Raw genomic sequence first — 22272 nt, forward strand, 5'->3', positions numbered from 1 at the left:
CATTTTCCCCATTAACAAACCATTAAAATAACTAATACTTTTCTAATTATTTTGTAAAATGGAAGCCTTTCGTAACCTCAAATCTGAATAAACTATAACGTGTTTAGTAATAGTATGCAGTGTTACTGTCAATAGATTTTTAATTGTGTTATACAGAAGAAATAAATTAGGGCACATTCAGTGAACATATGGCATGACATTTCTAGGATAGCTGAACATAGCTTTGGATTAATTGGTGTGACATACCATGAGTAACTCTGAATACAGTTAACCGACCTTGATATTTTTGACTTGCTACATTTTGTTACTTTTCTACAAAAAATCAGCTATCTCTATGTTTTTATACTATTTAAAGCTAAATATAGCAGTGTGCAGCTATGGTGTCCTTTTCATTTATTATCATATGAATAGAACTAAATTATTTGCATAAAAATAAACTTGTGAAATGAGGACATCTTCAGTTCTCACTCAAAGTCACATTACATTGTTACTTGAGACAGGTCAATAGAACACACTGTTTACAGCGAAGGGGAGAAGAGAAATCTCAAAGAGTAAAAATGCTGTATTGTATGTACTTGGAAGGTGGAAATGAAAGAAGTTTTATTCATAGTCTGAATCTTATGGAAAAAGGAGCTTTCACTGTCTTTCTACAGCCAATTTCCAGTACATGAATTTTCGGATAATGATATGCACATAAACCTAGCCACACTACATTCTGGAAAGAGATAAGGATGAGGAGATGGACTCTGTGTCAGGCACCGTTATTGTCTACCCTGACAGAGAGCCCATTTCCCTCTGCTTATCTTATGTATTGGGACTAAGTAATGTTATTAGCATCCCAAGCCTGTAAACAAGCCACGATGGCCAGCCAACTCTGAAACTGCTTTGTCCTTCTGCACATAGGCATATACATTTATACAGGGTCATGCTGGCAGAAAGCTGGCACCCAGATCCTGCGTAAAAAGGGGTCTGTAGTGCATATTAATTCACATGGACACACACGTATGTCTGTATGAATTGAGATGTCTACTACGCACAAAGTCATTCATTCAGAATAAATTAATACAAAGGTAATTCTGCATCTTAGTGGTTCTGTACACATTGTTGATGTTTACATCTCCTCCCTGGCCATGAATGAGATTTTTACAGTGGAGGTGTAGAATGACCTCAGCCTTCAGTTAGTCTGTGCCTGTGCGTAGTGGGGGAGGAAGGGGGTCGGAGGAAATGAAAACATCAACCATGTGTAGGCAGTGGTGCAGATGCAGAATGGTCTTGGCATTAAGTAATTCTGTACCTGCGCTACTGCTGATGCCTACACATTGTTTATGTTTACATCTCCACCTGGCCCTGAAATCACTAGGCAGCAGCAGTGGTGCATATGGCCATGTTTAAAATGTAAACATTCACACCAACGTTTATATGCACACATCAAGATTGGACCACGGACGCAGATTTTTCTTGTTTTTGTTTATGCACCTAAATGCTATAGAACAAAACATAGCTGTGTGAATTGGCCCATAGTATGCAATACTGCTTCATATAGATCCGTAAAAAGAAACTATGCAGCGTATTTTATGCCCGTGTGCATGAGCCCTTTTATCACTTCGTGACGGGAGACGTACACTGTACGTCCCGCCACAAAGTGCCTATATGACTGTCCACGTACACAGTACGTGACAAGTTATTTAAGGCTCTGTAATGCCGGTAAACGCTGATTCTCAGTGGTTACCATTCATTAATGAATGCCTCAGTATTGAGGCATTCATTAATGAAATAGTTAAGCTTTTGTAAAAGCATCTTTCTTTCATTAATGAAAGAATGAAGCCGTTACATACAAATACCGGATTGCTAAATAGCGATTCCGTATTTGACAGCTGAAGATAGCAGAGAGGTAGCAGAGTGACTCACCTCTGCTATTTGTTTTGACAGCTCGATAGACTGGCCCGAAGTTTATGATACATTTCAAGCACAGGAATATTACAATGTATCTCTGTGCCTGAAATGTATCACTTCTGATCGTCTAGGCACGATCAAAGTCATTTAGTGAGATCTGATTCTGACATGCTGTCAGGATCAGTCTCTAAGGTTCTTATTAGCTGTTCCTAAGTTTTGAGCAGCCTAATAATAACCAAAAATTAAAAAAGTTTCATAGTGACTGCTTGATATAAACTGACAAAAAATTATTATTATTTTTTTACAAAGTGTAAAAAAATATATAATAAAGTGTAAAAAATAGGAAAAAAAATTATACATAAACATATTTTTTATACTATAATTATAAAAAATGTCAAAAAAATAAAAATCAAAACTTGTGTTTTCTTTAAGTTTTTTCCTCATTTTTTAAAATATTTTATTTGAACTAAGTGAGGTGTTAGGTACACATGTTTGATATAATTATATAGCCCTATCTGTTCTATAAAAACAATATATAATATGTGTGGGTACATTTAGTAAGAAAGTATATTACTGACGTGGAAGAATCACACAGCAAAAATGTAAAAAGTGTGTCATTTATGAACAGAAACTGAAAACTAACTCAGTCAAGAAGGGGTTAAGGTCCAGCAATTTTTCTACAGATATATTGGCATTACTTTAGCAATTTCTTCCTGCAATATATGAAAGTAAAGTAATTCTTGAAAGCAGATGTAAACCCTAACTGAATGATATATAGGAGTCAAATTATAAAGCAGCAATATGTTCTTATCACAGCCATACAATAAAATTAAAAAAGAATACATTTTTAAAGCAGAGCAGTGCACTTTACAATTGTCTTTAGTGGAGGAGGATTCTGAAGCAAGTGAAGCCCCCATTCATTTTAGTCAAAGGGAAAGGAAGGAGACTTTAACTTTAAGTACACTTTTGTAGAGGTATTGAATAATCAGGTATTCTCAATTGAATTCCAACTTTTTTTCCCAGCAGCTATTCAAATAAAATGCATGTCTGTCTGCAATAATGACCTCATATCTGGCACTCTTCCCCCACAGACTCTGTGAATTAGTGGTTGTTATCACCTGGGATAATTGACACCTCAACCATTTCCTGTAAACCCAGGGTGTCAAGGACCATTGCCTGGGGGCACGTCATTAAGCCAACCTGGACTCAGAGGAGGATGCTGCAGAGAGCTACACCTCATCATTACAGGGCAGTGCTCTCTGCAGCATGCGTAATCCACCGCCTAAGAAGAAGGGGGATTCATTTTGTGACATGACTATACTGAAGACACCTGTAAAAAAGGTGTGTATAAAGATTTTAAAAAGGGGAATGCTCCAAGGGGTGAGGGCAGAAGCAGGGTGCTGAAGTTAGGCTTTTAAATGCTGTGAGGTTATTGCAGATAGAATTATGTGCAACCAAGTTACTGAAATCTTAAAGTTTAACTAGCAGTGAAGGTCCAACAAGACATGATTTTCTATAATCGTTTTAGCTATTGGATGAGTATGGTTAGTGTATTGATTAAATATTTAGTGTATTAATGAAATATGTTTCCCTCTTCTTTAGGCTACTTGGAGTGACTCAGTTTTCTCCCATTCATGCCAGAAAGGCTTTCCCCTGCTTCGATGAACCTATTTATAAGGCAACATTCAAAATAAGCATCAAGCATCACATTTCCTATATATCTTTGTCGAATATGCCAGTGGAGACCTCTGTTTATGAAGAAGGTGGATGGGTTACTGATCATTTTTCACAAACACCTTTAATGTCTACATACTATCTTGCATGGGCTGTATGCAATTTCACCTATCGTGAAGCTATTACTCGGAGTGGTGTTTTAGTAAGTATTCTTTACATGGACTTTTATTAAGTCCATTTTTGTTTTGAAAATGTTTATTGTAGAAAATAGTTACTAATACTTGCAAATGTTTGTATATTTAAACAGTGATGCAATTTGGCTTTCCTGATCTGTTTGTGTTTTATGCCATATTTTTGTGGAATGTATTTGTCAGTATGCAACAGCAGGGCAACCTACTTTGGTGTGCAACACAGAGTAGCAAAATGTCTATCTTGAGAGAGTCTTACTGATAAATCAGTTTGGTATTGTCCATGAGTGGTTGGTATGCTTAATAAACACAAACTTAGCAACTAGTGTAGCTTGGCCCAAGGTCATCAATGTAATTTTATTAGACTGGTGCACATTATGCATTTTAACGTCTTTCAAAATGCTAGCAGTGATGGTTGCAAGTATTTTTTTTTTTAATTGATGATTATGATTGTCCTGTTGTTTCACTTCTTACATTTTGCATGTATAGCCATACAACATGTTAACTTTGCATACATGATGATTTTAGTTTACTAACAGGCAACAGGAATGCTAATTGCATTAAATTACTCCGTAAAGGCTGTATCAAAGAACGATAAAGCAGTATTATTCAGTGGGAATAGAAAGGTCTGGATTGTTGTAGTCAGCTACTGGTAAACACTGCTGTTTCTGTTTCACCTGAGATTGCAACAGATTGTACTGGGATTGTGCTGATACAAAATGTGCATTTAATATATCTGGGTGCGATTCAATAAATCATTTGTGCCACTTTTCTAGTGGTATGTTCCTTTTAAAAAGTCCTGTGCCTCATTTATGAATGCCTTGTGAAAGTAGTTGTTATGACACGTGACAGATTTAGGTAGTTCTTATTTGTGCCACTTGACCATGTGTCGCTACAGCTGCAACAAATTCCAAAAGAATTACTGCCAGTTTGTAAAAACTGGAGGTAATTAGGACTAAATTCATCCCTGACCTCATAAAGCTGGAAGGTTTCCTGGCTGGCAGCTGTATGTGGACAAAGGGACAAAAATGCTGGCAGGCATTATTTCCTAAATATGGCAATATCAGTATTTGGTCGATTATGTCACCCAGAGAAGTTAATTGGCTTTTTTTTGCATTTGGTAATATTACCAGCATTAATCCAAACACAAAAATGACTCGTATCCCCACTAAACCTCAAACCAGGAATGTCTTACAGTTTTGTTTTGGGATTTTCTCTTCACTTGATCACCAAACCTTATTTTTTTTGGGTGGTAACTGAACTCATGACCCCAGTACTGCAAGTCAAGCTATCCAGAAAGCTGTTCCCTTGTGACAGTAATGGGAAATCCACAACAAACTAGAGACAAAATGCAATTCAAACTTTTGTGAAAGTTTTATCAATATTTGAAACTATTAACCAAAATTTGTTGAAGAAAAAAAACAATTAAAACAGGCACCCATTTTGATAAACAGAAAAAGTCTTATAAATATATTAAAACTTCCTAAAAGTTAATACGACCTGAAAATCATCATTTCACAAACATCACCGCATTCTCAATCAACTAAATCCGAGTTCATACACTGAATATATCAGTTCTCAGTCCATATATACAACTTCATATACTCAGAACCCCCTTTTTTCATGAGAGCACAATGGTCTATGTTAAAGGGAATATTGTTAATTATGTATTATGGTTAGAACTAAAACATCATTTTCAAAATGTTTTATTTATATTTTACCGTATTCTTTTAAGCAAGCAGATGCAACATTAGGCTTACTTGTATGATTTAAAGGCTCTTTAATTTGTGGCAATGGCTTGCCACGGTAAAACAACCACATCCCAAATCTATTTGCTCAGTTCAATATTTAACCCTATCCCTGCCTTAACCCCTAATCTATTTAAAAGAAATACAATAGACTTAAAGTGATTTTAAATGCTCACTTTTATTATAATTAATCCCCTCTGTTCAAGGAGTGAATCATTCTGCAGTGCATTGCCCATTTTTTGCCCAACCTTTACTTTCTTCTTATCAGCTCCACAGTGCTCTGTGCTGCTTACCCGAACTTCCGCATAGGGAAACACGCACTATGAGAACGTCACAATAAACTAGTCATATTAATAATGCAGGCTCATGCTGCTGTGAATCAACCTGCTAGGAGGCGGGAAGAAGGAGGAGCAGAGGAGTAGTCTGCTGCTGTAGGCTTTTTGTACAATGTGTTCGTGGATGGATACTTGGCTGTAGTCTTAGCTGGCAGCGCTCACACAGAGGTGGCTCCAAGGGGGCTTTCAAGGGGATGGAGCTACCCTAAAGCAGGAACTGGTGAAGAGTCCCTTTTGACAGAGGGAATACAACGCAACTACAGGTTTTGAAAGAAAAAGTCACAGCAAAGCTGGTAAGTGCAGAGGTCTGCAGCACTATAAGCATTTTATATTAAAGGGATTATTAGTGCTTTAAACTTTTCCCTATCTCTGATGTTTCCCTTTCGTTCTCCGGATTGATGGTACAAATACATGTGTAAACTTTTGGGATCTGAAAAAACAATCAATATTGTATTGAGGACGGTGTATGTCTTAACATATTTTCCTTTTTATAGCATTATAGAATTAGAAATTATTTCTTGTGCATTTTGTGGCCTTTTCACAATTGAAATCTGAAGTCTTACTCAGACTTTAATAAAATAAACTCGATAAAAAGAATTGCTTTGTAAAAGCAATGAAATTTCTGTCTTCCTGTTCCTAATCAATAAGTAATTATGTGTGATATTGTCATGATGCATGGCTATATATTGAAGTGCCTGGCTTGATTCATGACATATATGTTATATCATATTATGCTTTTGAGCTGTTATGATGTGACTTGTTATATAAAATGCAGAATGACATCTACATGCTGTATTGTTAACTGTCACGTATGTTTAATTAATCAACACTCTTCACAGGTAGACGCATACAATGTTGGCCTGGTGTCTTACACTTAGCCATGGAAAATAACAGGATTTATAACCTGTGCTTGAAAACCTTAACTGCTGGATAAAAGGCCCGTAGTGATTTTACAAATAAAATTAACCCACTGGGTTGAGCTAAGCAATAACTTACCTACATCAGCACTCTGTATTTTACTAAAACCTTTGCTTAGAAAAAAAGGAAGATTAAAATGTATTGTAGCAATTAATAATATGTCAAACTGTCACCTTAATATAACAGGAAATAATCATTACTTCTACTATACACTATAAATATCCCTCTTCTTAAAAGGAGAGTACATATTTTATAGCTTTACTACAGGGAAGAAGGTTGACTTTCTATTTAAATGAACTTGAAGGGTCTCTTCAAATAGTAGTGCCTATTAAACTTTTTGTTAAATTAAGGGGGGAGAGAGAGAGAGAGAGAGAGAGAGAGAGAGAGAGAGAGAGAGAGAGATTATCACTGACCTGGAAAATGTATGGGAATCAAAAAGTTGGAGTTTTGATTTGTGTATTTCTACTGAAAGTATTACTGAAATACTGAAAGTATTGACAACAAAGCAACTGGCATTTTCAGGTCAGCCTTCATGTTACTGTTATAAGAGGTTTTCTTGACATCTCCTATTCCTTTTGAAAATTGTCATTAAGCAACTGGACCATTTAAAAGATCTAGTTCCGGAAAGAGACCAAGCATTTAACTTGTAAGCTCTTGTGCTATTATATTTTCAAAATTTTTCAAGGATGACCAGAAACTGTAGGGGGATAACAAAATGTCCAGCTTTTACCACATGTAGCCATAGCCATTTAGTTTGCATTACTTCTCTACTAAACACTATTTCTTATAGGTTACCTTTAAAGCGGACCTTTACCCATATCTTAAAAATAACAAGAAACACACCTTTAGAAATGTCTAATAATGACAATCAACAAACACACAAACACATACTTCTAGATAACTGCAGGCTTTGTAATATTTGCATACATTATTTCTCTTTTCTTCACAAGTCGTCTGACAGTGGCCATGTTTACTAAGGGCAGATTACTAGCTCTCCTTTTACTTCTCCTGAATTACTGTCACATGTGACTAGACATGTGTCTAGGACATGTGACCATGCACATCATCTCAGCGGGGAAAAATGCTTTTCCCTGAGATCTCATGCGATTACAGTTGAGATTTCCCAGCTATTCTCTGCTGATGACAATACAATCCCAGTGTGCATTGCGTTGGCAAACTTAAGTCATTTGCACTTTCAAAGCAGGAAGTGAATGCTCTGCAAGTGTAAGTATTTCAAAATCACAGCATTTTACACCTGACATGTCTATGTTATTATTAATCATCATATTTAGAGGGATGCATTGGTAGAATTTGATATTTGAGTGTAAAGGTCCGCTTTAAGTTATCAGTAGTCATTTACTGAATGATATACTTAGATGTTTGAAGTCCCTCTGAAGCATAACAGAGAAACCTGAATTATTCAGATCTGTATGTTTTTATTATAGACACCAGCATTCTTGACATGCACCACTCTTTGCAAACCATAAAGATTATTTACATAAACCTGACACAAGCCTCAACATTTCAAACTGAGCACCTCATGAAAAAAAACACATAAAAGGCTATTGAACCTTATATGTTATGGAAGCCTCACTGACAAATCGAGATGGTTGGAAGGCAGGAGAGGGCAAGTTCCATAAAGAGATAAAGCTTACATATAATTTTAGATCTAATGATCGTTTTGGCACGTGGGTGGACTGAATACATCTGCTTATGAAGTGTGACTTCAAGGAGGTCCTCAATATGCTGGACTGCCATTTAAAACAGCATACCTGCACTGAGATTAATATGTAGGCTGCCATTGCGGCTCCCTTCTAAAAATGTTACCTCACCGTTTCTTGTTTAAATTCCTTGAGTCATTGATCCAGATCAAGCATGCAGTAGATGAAGTATGAGTGAATGCAATGCAGTAGAAGTATGAGTGAATGCAATGAAGTGTTCCATTACTAGACAATTGTCTTTTGTCTCGTAGGGGACACTGTGGGGTGCCACATCACAAAAAAGTATAATAGCAATATAATAAAACAAGTGACAGACTTTTAACCAGTTGACATCCGCGGTGTTAAACCCCCTTCCCATCCAGGCCATAACACTACTACACATTATATTTAGATAAACAATTTAGCTTTTTATTTTACATCTAAAATTGACATTAAACGTATACAGATAAAAACATATAGTTCAAATGAAGTGATGATTGTGGCTATTGTGAACATATATGTCACCCTAGACCATCCAACCTCAATCATTGTATTCTAAACAATAGCAAATATTTTTTGGGTATATGTGCATCACACCTAAAGAGTACAGGGGGATACTAGAGAATCTGAAGACCTGGAGAATACTGTGTGATGCATGATGGTGTTGACCCCTATACACATACAGTATTGCACTATGAAATTTGATACTCTACACGGATGTGCTGAGATCTGGCCTGCAGTTTAGACCAGCTTAGAGTATGGCGGATCTAATCATTGTGCTCTACAGGGGGTAAGTAGGGTCAACATTTATATTTGTAGAAATAGGTTATAGAAATGTCATTTATTTAAAAAAAAAATACAATATATGGCATACACTTGTAATTCAGGACTTACTGTATGCTAAGTTTGGAAAGCTCTCATGTTAATTTCTGGCAAATCCTATCATGTAATAGTTATGACAGGGACCAAAGAGATATTTTTCTGCTAGCAGCGATTTTTTAATGGTTTAGAAACAATATATTTCATGTACTTTATGCCTATATATGTGTTAACATTTGCCAAAAGAATTGTTCAACTGGACATGTTTGGAAAGTGGTTCTTAGGCAAGATAAATCACTTGATCAGATTAAGTATTGAGTAGCTCTGTTAATAATCACCCAAGAGGGATCCAGGATGTGTGGGGATTCTCTAATCTCTCTTAAAGCATACCAGGTTACCAGGGCAACAAGGAATCTGTAAATTGCTGCAAATTTCAGACTCCTGTTGTTAAGCCCAACAGCAACAGAATTGTAATTCACATCCTATTGTGCACCACAAATACCCAAAGCCTGCATGTTTCCGATAACTAATAGATGTGACCAAGATGTTTTATTACTGGGGTGCACTAACAATACACTGATGTCGCAGTAATGACCTGGTTGTAGATTTTTTAAAGAAATGTTTTGTACTGCTCATTAACTTGGAGAATTCAAATTCAGTAGGAAATATTTACAAATATTACAGCTAATCATGGCCTCATATCCACAAGACACCAGTTGTTAGAGCACTGGTCTAGAGACTCTAGTTGTTCAGGCACTGGTATATTGCTTTCCCAGATCTATAATTTCCAGCAAAACATTATCCCTACATTTATGATTAACCAACAGATTTTTTTCATAGATTTGTTTCATATATGTATTTATTTGCCCTGGGTTTAGAAAGCGAACATGTGTTGCATACTTGATATTAGCAATTGAGTATATTTAAAGGCCACATTCCACACAAAACTGTTTTAGAGGGGGAGAAGGGGCCAGATTTGAGCGGGTAATTCTATTTTCCCAAATTACTTGGAACAGTGAACTTACCTTTTATTGCACATTGTGCATGTTAGAGAGTGCTGCTGCCCGGCTACAACAATATGGCACTCAGTGGAATGGGGGCAGCACTCACCGCGCACACACTTTTTAATTTTGATTTATTTTATAATTTTTTTACTTTTTCATCACTTTATATAATTTTTTTTAAATGTGTATTTTATAATTTTTTTACTTTTCCCTTTATCACTTTTTAATTTTTTTCCACTTAACTTTATTTTTATCACACAGGGGATAACAAGCCCCTATGTGATAATGTAGAAAAAAGCAGGGCTAACTGTAGTAAAAAACCCACCATACTTAGGCGTTGGGCGTTGGGCAATAGGAATTGCACACCCCTGAACAAATATACATTGCCCAGTAAAGTATTTCTTTACATGTTTGCCCAAGCACTTACAGTAATCATGTTTGTGAACAGCTAGCTACAACTCTCTCAGTTCTGCTTCCGTGAAATTCCTGTCCAGTACAAGGCAGGGACTGGGCAGTCTCCGGCAGCTGTCCATCTACTAACTTGAAGAAGGGAAGAGGAAGAAGCAGGGAAGTGGCTTGCCTTGATGTGCCTGTGTGTTTGTGGAGACACACACAGCTTATTAGCACAAAGGTTGCTCCATAGGAGCCACCTTAAAACAGGATATCAGGACCAGCGCTCAGGTGTCCAGCTGATTCTACAGGTAACTAAAACTTTTAAATATCAACATCCATTGTAGTGATTTATTGAGCTTTTGAAATAGCTTAAAAACATTTTGATTTTAATAACGAACCAAAGCAACATTGGGTTATACTGCCGACTTTAGGCAAACAAAAAAGCTATTGACCAGCGAGGTATAACCCCTCCCATTCTTATGATGCTTCAGTCCTTGAAGCGTCATAAGAGGATTGACATCTATTTTCTTTGAAGAAAAGCAACCACATATTTCTAGACATTTTACTTTTATCCACACAATTTTTTTGTTCAATCAAGATTCTTCATTAGCTGCTGAGCTGGGACTCATTATGCAGCTACAGTATATGGATCAACTGATCCATGGCACCATCTTGGAGGCCATACCCAGACCCCTCTGGACTAAGGATCATAGGACTAGCCTGTAAGGTGATCTTCGGGCACTGAACCCTGTTTATGGAACTCTTAAGACATCTCATATATTGGTTTGTTAGCCGCAGATTGCTTTACAGGTCCAGGTGAAGAATACCTGGAACGTTATATATGTTTACTGGGTTCTGCATATGGCACTCTCCAGTACTTAGTTACTGTTCTTGTTAGCCACAGAAACCTCTCCAGGCCCACAACTTGGTATATAACATTACTCCCACTATCCCCATAAGGGTTAACACAATGGAGAATGACATTCTGTATCACAAACAACAGTGTTTTGCACACACTCACGCTATCTCTTCCCACCTTTACAGCCTGTGGTAGGTTCTGCCACTGCTCTGCTCAGCAAGTATTGCACATTTGTGTTGGTTTGTATCCATATCACCTTCTCTGTTTCAAATGTTGGTTCAGAACAAACCTAGATCACAGCTTGCGCTCCAGAGTGGAATGCAACGTGACGCGCTGACGCCATGCGACTCCGCTCCCCTAGCGGCTTGAACTCTTATAAGCCGGGAAGGAGCTGAGCATGGCGTTCCACTAATGGAGTGTGCGCCCTGCCTGCTCCAGCCACCACGAATCTTCCACATTGCTGGGAGACTCACCAAACGCCCGGGGACTTCACCACCTGCACTCACTTGGACCAGCTCATTCTCTGGTGTCCCTCTGAATACCCTCCTCAACCGCAAGTATCAGCCGTCATAGTGACTGCCTTAATGGACTGTCTGCCTTTCAAACACTGAACTGCTGATATCAATTACCAGTGTAAAAACCTCAGTTACCATCCTATCACTGTATATACTGCATAGCTACTCATTGCAAGTGAACTGTGTGACAACTGGATAACTATCTCTATGACAGAACTATTGTGTAGTACTACAAACTGTTGCCAGGCGAGATCTGCTTAGCCATCACTACTGCATAAACTGATGAACTGTTGGATACCTACTTCCTGGGATTTCTGTGTCAATAGTCAACAATTAATCAGTTCCGTCATATCCTTCAATTACCACCACTCCCTCTGGGGGGCTATACCTTACATCATTAGAACTTACATCAGTAGGGAAAAGGTGTATGATGTTAAAGATTCCAAACTCTCTGTAGCTAAGACTGACAGAGCCGCCTGTAATTCACAACTAAACAACCTAAAACCACACACACGACCCTCGGCCTTTTCTACTACTGTTCATGTTACACACCTCCGCAGTTGAGATCCTTGTTAACCAGTTCGGTGCATTACACTGGTGCACTGAAACACTGAAAAGAGGATGTGCTACTAAGTCCTCATCAGACTCCTGGGAGACACCATATGGACCCTCCCAGACTGTCCAGATCTTCTGTCCCAGAGGTCAAATAACTACCCTGCTTTACAGTTCCTGGGTTTGATGGCATTGCGGTTGAAGGCCAAATTAGTAATTTCTATGCTTATGAAAGCTAGGAAATCCATGTCATGCAAAGTCACCATCACACATTGAAATCATACTTTGCATGGTGCAAGGAAAGGACATTTTATCTCAGGAAATACTCCATGGGACAGATCCTGGCCTTTCTATAACCTGGTCTGGAGCTACAATTGGCTTTGAGCACCATTGAGGACAAATCTTCTCTAGTAATTTTGTTCCAAAGATCTATTGATTTGCACTCTCTTGTCAAGGCCTTTGTACAAGGTGTAGCTCACATAGTTCCACCGGTACAACCTCCAGTGACTCTGTGCGATCTCAACCTTGTTCTCTTGGCTCTTCAAAAGACTACCTTTTAAACCCATTAGAAATATTCCCTTCTCAACTTTCACTCACAAGATGTCTTTCCTAATTGCCATGGATGCTTCAAGGTGATAATCCTTGTCAGCAGCCTTGTCTTATAAAGAAAGCTTTCTATTTCTGCACAAGGACAAGGTTGTCCTAACACCTGGAACCTCCTTTCTTCCTAAAGTGGTCTCTGCCTTCCATTTTCAACAGGACATTGCTATTTGATCGCTTTGTCCCTTTCTAGTTCATCCAAAGGAGTTTGCTCTTCATTGCTTGGGTGTGGTTAGAACTGTTGGGGTATACTTCGCAGCTATGTCTTCCCTAGGACAGATTGATCAGTCTCCTTATCATCCCTGAGGGTCCTGCTCCACCATATCTAGATGGCTTACGCGGGGCATTTTTCAAGCCTACCTGCTTAAGGATATGGTTCCACCTTTTCCAGTTAAGGCACAATCCCCGAGATTTGTGAGTGCCTCCTGGGTTTTTCACCATCAGTCTTCTGTCTCCCAGATTTGCAAGGCTGCCACTTGGTCAGCTGTTTATGCATTCTCTAAGTTTTACCAGGTGGATATTCATTTGTGTATGCAAGGTTTGGACTTAAGGTCTTTCAGGCATCTATGTAAGCTGCAGGCTACCAACAGTTTTTTTTCCCACTTTAATTGTTTTCGTGGGCTGTCAGCATTGTTGTTCCTGCATTTCCCTCTCCTCAGACAGACTGCTTTGGGATGTTCCAATCTTTCAGAATTCTACTGATCTTTTCTCCCTTGATGAACCATTATGGAGAACAGGACTTTTGTACTTACTGTAAAATCCTTTTCTTGGCATTCATTAAAGGACATGTTTCCCATCCTTACATGATTAAGATCTACTCCTGCTACTGAATTTTCACAAAACTGAAGCATCATGAGAGTGGGAGAGGTTATGTCTGGCTGGTCATTTGGCGTTTTTGTGAGCTAGTGTCCAATTCCTATTAAAGGAGGCAGTATAAGCCAATGTTCCTGAATTCTACTGATCCTGTGGGGGTGATTTACTAACCTAAACACACGCACGCACCAGGTGTGTGTGATTTTCACACAGCAAAACGTATTTATCAACCAAAAAGTCTCTAAAAGCATATTTCCACTAATGCCATATATGGGAAAATCATGCACATGATGCATATATAATGCTGATTCACAGTTTAGACAAAAATGGTTAGCTAATGCATTTACATTCCTGCATTCATCAACGCAAGCAACATAACATAGAGCTAATTTACACCACATTACCTTGCAATTCATTGCAGGGCTTTGCACAACACACCTGCTGGGTGTGTACACACTACAAAGGTGTTTTGATTCCTCCCATAGATCATGCTGGGAGGGAACACACTACAGAGGTGTATACACGTTCATGGTGTGTTTATAAGGTTAGTAAATCAACCCCTTAGTCTCTTGACAAACTGCAAGAAAAGGATTTGATGGTGACTACAAAATCCTGTTTTTTGCAGCTGTAGTTCCTAATTATTTATTTCCTATATGTTATAGTAACTCAATTGGGGAAGAGTTGCACCACCATTTGGGTTTGTAATGCTCTGTGATGAAGATGGCAATTCTGGGGGGAATATCTTGCCATTGGAGTCCCTGAGAGATTACTAATGTAAATACATGTGCCAGGAACCAGACAAAAAAAAAAAAACTTAAATAGCAGCTTTGTGTGAGTTGACTTTTAATAACTAAATGTTATTCATTAAGGCAGGACATTACCCCTCCCTCTGGCCCAATATATTCATAACAAGGAGGCTAGTTAGTATGTTTGCTGCTGTGTTGACAGTGGTCCTTTAGGGGTCTGAGCAGCGGTCATGTTATTTCAGGATACATTTTAATCAATAGTATAGAATAAAAAGTTCTCTTAAGAGGGGGCGTGGCCGACTGGCGTACGAGATGGCGGCTTAAACCCGAAGCTCCGTGCACCTACAGGCCTGGGCTGACAGATAAAGCGACGAGCGGGAGACATACCGGTTCCCAAAGCTACTAACGGAACCCAGACTCACCTCCGGTATGACCCGCAAACGCAAGAGTGGTTCCAAACCCCGCAAGGTCACGGATTTCTTCCGGCGGCCCCAGCCGTGGGCCGTGCAAGATGGCGGCGGCGATAAGGCTTCTCGGGCGATGCCTTTCCCCACATCTCCCTCTCAGGGCTCTGAGAGGTCGGAGCGGTCCTCACAATCACAAAATGGCCTCTGATTGGCAGGTGGTGTCACGCAAACGGGGTCCTAGACCGGAGGACTGATATCCGCTATCTGAGCCGCTCTGATCTCAACTATGCCCACATGGCCTAGTGGGCCACTTTGGTGGTAACACCCCGGTGAATGTTCAGTTGTTACAACTGCTTCCCTGATCCGCTAGGGAATTGTTTTTTATCTGATTTGTTCCGTTTTGACGTTTTTATGTTCGCTTTCTTCCAGTCTTTGCTTTCTTTTCTTTTTCTACCACACCATGGGTGGAGACACCCTACACCACGACAAGAGCGCCCAACCCGCTTCATGGATTTCGCCTGGAACCCCGCTTCCATAGAAGACACCAACTCTCCACCACGGCCTGCAGCCTTGGCGTGGCACCGTGAGTACTCTGGACACACCCACATAAGCTATCCCTGCCCTTCCCATGGCAGTCCAAATCTTAAGTTCTCTTAAGCCTAATTTGAAAAATCCATGGTGACAAAAAAATAGGTCCAATCTAAGTAAGTTTGTCAAATTCAGTTGACATCATTGTTCATACAAAGGCAAAATTTATGATGTGGCCAGCAGTATTTATCAGAAGTTCATACAGGTTACTGGGCAAAATGTTTTTGGTATTGCTTGGTCAATCTTTGTGGTATGCCCTCTAGTTGGCTTTATTTAAGACTTTCCTAAACATTACCCATATCTTAGAATGCTACCATTGACTGTACACAGTACATTTTCAAAGCACTATGCCTGAATAAACACACCTACAAATCAATATAGACCTATTCATCTCATACAAGAAGTGTCAGTCTATGCTCTCAGAACTTGTACACTTCAGTGATTATCTCTGCTGAAGACAAATCTTGTTGACAGTTAATGTGAAAAATCTTTACTAATATAAAAACACCTATATTTTTATACAATGCTGTGCATGATTTATTACCAATCCACCATAAGGAAAGATACAGTGTTCCTGGAGCCCTATATCTTTCAGGGATATATAAAATGTATCTTAGCTTTCATAACAAGTGTTCTAAACAGCACTCACAACAGACAGCAATGATGATAGGTCTCTTTATTAAAAGTAACTGTAGAGTTGTAGATACTTGCCAAGGAGCAAAGCTGCACAGAGTGGCTCAAAAGCAAGAAATTAATTGTTAGAATGGCCAGGCCAGAATCCTGACCTCAGTCACATTGAAATGCTGTGATATAATCCAAAGCTAACTTTTTCAGGCTAGACATCCCAGATATATTCATTAACTGAAAAAGTTTTCAATGCAGTAAAGGTACAGCCTAACTACATATACAGAAAATGTTTGTTTGAGGTAATTGCCAATAAGAGGTTCCATTAGTTCCTAAATATGTTTTAAAGAAGGCTATCTTTATTTACCATCTAGATATCAGTGGTTAGATTACATAGATTACATCATTTTTTGAACCATTAATTAAAAACTCAACAAAATTCTTAACAATTTAAAAAACTAGTTGTCGTTAAACAATAGCTTATGACCATTAGCAGCTTGTATTTATAAACTATTTCAACTGATCCAAACCAAATTAGATCTTTATCTGGCTTTAATTAAATTATGTTTATTTGTTTATATACAGATAAACTATCTTAAGAAGGCCCTTAAGTGGAACAAGTTTTTGACCAAGTAGGTTGTGGTGCCTATAGTGGGGAAAGCGAGTTTTGCTTGCATGTGCTGGGAAACACGTTTATTATATTAGAATATATTGGGAAGCAAGGGAACATTTTATTTCTGAAGTTGATGTGTTGGAAGCAAAAAAAATGGGCAAGTGTAAGGATTTGAGCGATTTTAACAAGGGCTACATTTTGATGGCTAGATGACTGGGTCAGCGCAACTCCAAAACTGCAGCTCTTGTGGAATGCCAAAAGTGGTCCAAGGAAGGAAAACAGGGTCATGGGTGCCCAAGGCTCATTAGATGCACGTGGGGAGAAAAAGCTTGCCTGTTCTGTATAGTCCGATCCAATAGAAGAGCTACTGTAGCTCAAATTGCTGAAAAAAGTAAATGCTGGTTGTGATAGAAAGATGTCTGAACACACAGTGCATCGCAGTTTGTTGTGTATGGGGCTCCATAGCCGCAGAGTGGTCAAGGTGCCCAAGCTGACCCGTGGCTACCACCAAAAGTGCCAACAATGGGCATGTGAGCATCAGAACAGGACCAATGAAAGAAGGTGACCTAGTCTGATGAATATACAGGGATATGGGAAGTGTTAGAGCAAGATAAATACACACACACTCACATACATAGGTTGATCTGGATGGACCCTGGTCTTTATTCAACCTTACATACTATGTTACCATGTTACTATGTTTTCTTTTACATCACAAAAAGTTACATTTTGTTGATTGCCTTTTCTGTGACATTTAGTTATTTTGTGTTTTTAGGAAAAAATACTACTAATAATAATGGTACTAATAATTAACTCTGCTTTTATGAGTGCATCATTTACATGGTCTGTTTGTTATCTGGGTCTCAAATGTTCTTTTCATTTTTCACATCTCACATTTTTACTAATCTTCAAAATGTAATAGATTGTTCCTATAACTAATGAATCAGATTGCTTATTGATTGCTCATTATTATTTAAGAACAGGTAGAATGGCAGGATGTGCAGAAACATTTAAAAAAACAGTTTCTCTCCTGATTTTCTGGAATTGCAAAACCTTCAGTTCTGATTCAGGTTCTCATTTACCATATTGCAATCATTATCCCTCCTATCTGATCTGGATTCCAACAGTGCAAATATATAACACACCATGCACTGTATGTTATTAATTCCACTTAGCAGATGGGTATCTAAATGTTTTATTTTCTTGAAACAAAGGAATCTCCTAGGATTTGGAACTGCTCAAAAACTCTAGTATAACCTGTTTAGTTTTTTTATCAAATATATAAAACAAATGAATAAACATCAAGTACAATTTTAGTGACATCTGCAGCATTATAGATTGGTCATTTACTGCATAAATTACTGTTCTGCATTGGTGGAGCAATTTACATTGAGCTTTGTTTTGCTAAGCATCAATTCAAGTGTATTGATTTTGGGCTATTTGTGTAGGAAAGTAGTGAAAGTGTAATGAAATGATATGTCTTTCAGAAAGTCTTTGTAGCCAGCAATTCTACCAAACATTTCCCAAGTAGCTTTATTACAATACAGTAGGCCCTCTTATGACACTTGTCAGTAGTCTGATTTTAAAATTGCATATTCTACAATAAAATCGTTTTGCAGAATGCTTTTCTGTAACATCCCAATCCTGCAAGAATAAACTGTTTGAAAACATGACAAACGTAGCACCATATCTGTAAACCGGAAACATATTTGTTTTGTTTCGTATTTTTCGTTATTTCATTTTTCGGGTCCGAAAGACAATTTGGTTCGGGATTCAGATTCGGACAAATATTCAGTAATTGCAAACGAATATTCATTGCAGCAAAGTGACAGAGAAAAGAAAAAAAAATATTTTTTATTTTTTTTACACTCCGCAGAAACAAAAATCTGAAAATGATAAATATAAATGGGAAACATATACACCTAAATATAGCATATAGTGAATTAATGTCATCTAAGTAACATAAGGGGATTTTTAAAATAAAGAATTCACTGGGAAATTTGCCTAGTGAATCCTTTACTGTGTTTCTCACAACACCCTATTTACAATACAATGAATGTGCACTAAGTGATTGGAGAATGTAGTAACTGTCAAAACAGTTTTGAAGCCTGCAGGCAAATTTGGTGGCAGAAGTTCTCCATAGTGCTGAAACGGTGCTTATACATTGGAGAAGGTGCTATATTTTTTCACTACAAGCCTCGCAGCACTGAAAACCAGTTTGAATAGTGTCGATGGTTAGCAGTTTTTACCCCACATTGAAGAACTTAACCATATTCTAATATGTGCCCTGAACATTCCATTTCCCCAAAATAAGCCATTACTTAACCCCGACCACCTTATCACTTAATGTAACCTCTAGAGCTCTGTCAACACTTAAATAACTTTAACACTTAACCTTTATTATGAGACTTTAACCTGCTGCCAACACTTAACTAACCTCTAAACTAAGCTCTAAACACTTAAGTCCCCACTCCCCAATCCCTAACACATATACTAAACCCCTAGTACAAGCGCTTACTAATTAACCCTTTAACACTTAACCCCTCAAGTAAACCCTTAACACCTAATTTAAACTCTAAAACAAGCCCTTAACATTTAAAGTGTATCTAAACCCAAAAACAAAAATGTAATAGATTGGAGTTTACCAGTGCTTAGATGTAATAGCTGCATTTGTTTTCTTTATTCAGGCTAAGAACGTTTCCAGCAAGAACAGAAAATACTTGTTGATCCTGCCAGACTTACTTGCTGTGAGCTGAACAGATAGAGAAAGAGTCTTACCTTTCTTGTGTAAACTGATATTCCCATCTGCCCTAATGTAGTAGAGATGAACAAAAGCAGCCATGTTTAATGTCCCCCCTGGGTGGTAGCCATACCTGCCTTAATAGATGCAGTGGAGCAGTAAATGTAGCCACTCATGGATAGGAAGTATGTTATTGAAAAGGTTTACCAGATGAAAATAAACTGTAAAAAAACATGGAAAAAGAAAACAAATACATCTGCCACATTAAAGGACTGGTAAGCTGCAGTATATCACATTTTTGGTTTTGGGGTTTAAAAATGATTTCACTTTCTCTGCAGCTAACAACCCTAACACAACCCCTAAAACAAGCCCTTGACATGTACCCTCCCCCACCCCACCTTTAAATAACACCTTAACGCTTAACAGCCACTCCTGACACCTAACATTCAAAGCAAGCTCTTACCTAATTTCCCCTAATCCCAATCATACATTTCAGTTCTGTTGCATGCTCACTTTCTAGGGACTGCAGAACTGCTGGTGGTCAACCTGTTGAACTGGCAGGAGATTTGTACACAGTTTAACCTTGGACATCCATGTTTCTACTTATATACTTAGAGTGTCTCTAACTGTTTATATGGCAGTATCTAAACCAGCTTTTAAAAAACCACACATCTGCTATCAAACACTGTAAAAGAATACCACGGCATTAGAGAATAGCAAACCTGTTTCAAAATTGTCACAACTCCTCAGAAAATTATTCCACACTAAGGGGTCTATTCACAAAAGGGTGAAGAGTTTGGAGAAGGCAGGATAAGTGAACAATCTAGGACAACATAGCTGAACTGGAAAGTGAGCTGAATTGGAGAATGTTTCCAAATCAGCTATTTTGACCTAGATTGTTTACTTCTCCTGCCTTCTCCAAACTCTTCACCCTTTTGTGAATAGACCCCTAAGTATCCAAAAATAAAAAGAAGACATAGGGGTCTATTCACTAAGCGTTCTGTAGGCAGCCGAGTGACTAATCGACTTGAAGGGAAGTGAGCCGAACGCTTTTCGGCAATTCACTTCAGGCTGGTACGGCTGATTCCAGCCGTATATTGGCTGAAATCAGCCATACATCGGGTGGCTTCGGCTGGCTTCGGGGCGGCCGAAAATGCTCAGCATGTTTGGCCGACCCAAAGTGCAGAAGGAGTTCGACTCAGCCGATCCAACATCTGTATCGGCTAAGTCGAAGCTCCGGCAGACTATTCGCTCCTGTTCGGCCTATTCTCATAGTTGTGGAACAGCAGTAAGTGAATAGCCGAATGCCGCCGAGCGGTACCTCTGTGAGCAGAATAGAAAAACAGTTAAAGAGTAGTAAAAAATAAAATAGAAAATGATTGGGCGGAGCTAGCAGTGACAGCTAGCTCCGCCCAACTGTTTTCTATTAGCCGGGCAGTTCTGCTGCCGTCATAATAAAAAAAAATCACCTTGGGAATGCATAGCTAGATTCCTATTGGCTATTTACTTTGCAATAGCCAATAGCAAACTAGCTATTGCACCCGCCCTCTGCTGCTGTCAATCACTAGAGGGGACCTGATGGAGAACTTCATGTCCCCTCAGCTGATTGACAGCTGCAGTGGGCGGGTGCAATAGCTAGTTTGCTATCGGCTATTGCAAATTGAAATAGGCAATAGGAATCTAGCTATGCATTCCTATGGTGATTTTTTTTTTATTCTGACGGCAGCCAACGGCTCCGATGTCAGAAGAAAAAAAAACAGAGCAGGGAAAGTTCTACTCTGCTCGACCAAGCAGAGTAAACCTTTCTGGGAGAAAGTGTTTATCTCCCGGACGGCCGGGAGCCGCTATCTAATAGCGGGAGACCCCCGGAGCGCCCGGGAGAGTTGGGCTGTCTGGAGATCAGTGTCCCTGGTTACCAGGTAACCAGGGACGCTGATCTGTCTGTGCAAGTGGCCGGAGCCAGCCGTGAGATGACGGCTGGCTGAACCCAGCAGTCAGCATCAGGCTGTCGGCCAGCTTCGGCTTTCACCTCGGCTCAGTCGAGCATATGCCTCCGGCTCGACTGAGCCGCTCGCCCAACTTCGGGAGCTGTACGGGCTATAGTGAATAGCCCGTACAGCAGCCCTTCGGTTCTACTGAACCGAAGGGGTCCTGTGGCTGAAGCTAGCCGAAGAATCAGCCGAAGCTATGGCTAGATCCTTCAGCAGCTTAGTGAATAGACCCCATTGTTATATAGTATATTTTTTGCATAATACGTTGTTTCTTTCAAGAATTGTGGTTTTGATAGTAGTATACTTTAAATTCATGGCAGTTATTTTGTTTTACATTTTTATTAGGTTACATCTAAAGACTGTCAGTATACTCATATTTAGTAACTCTAAAAGAAATATGCAGTTTATGTATAAATCCAAACCTCCACAAGACACTTATTTCTACCGTGAAATATAATTAACCTCTAGAAGTATTTTAAATAAGTTGATTAACCCTCACATCTTTAGCTGTGTTTACAAAGCAAAAATACATTTTCTGATCTTGCATGCAGT

At 38.8% G+C, this 22272-nt stretch overlaps 1 protein-coding gene across 1 annotated transcript in view; it reads left to right on the forward strand.

The window, feature by feature from the left end:
- The window catches only part of TRHDE (thyrotropin releasing hormone degrading enzyme), a gene marked incomplete at its 3' end in the record, with an annotated part of 466420 nt that overhangs the window by 61870 nt on the left and 382278 nt on the right, over positions 1 to 22272 (forward strand). The window contains exon 2 of the mRNA XM_018558056.1: positions 3496 to 3769. Within this exon, the coding sequence (XP_018413558.1) occupies positions 3496 to 3769 (274 nt within the window). The remainder of the gene's footprint in view (positions 1 to 3495; positions 3770 to 22272) is intronic.

This window comes from Nanorana parkeri, unplaced genomic scaffold (assembly GCF_000935625.1).
Source record: "Nanorana parkeri isolate BGI_ZX_2015 unplaced genomic scaffold, ASM93562v1 scaffold318, whole genome shotgun sequence".
NCBI lineage: Eukaryota > Metazoa > Chordata > Amphibia > Anura > Dicroglossidae > Nanorana > Nanorana parkeri.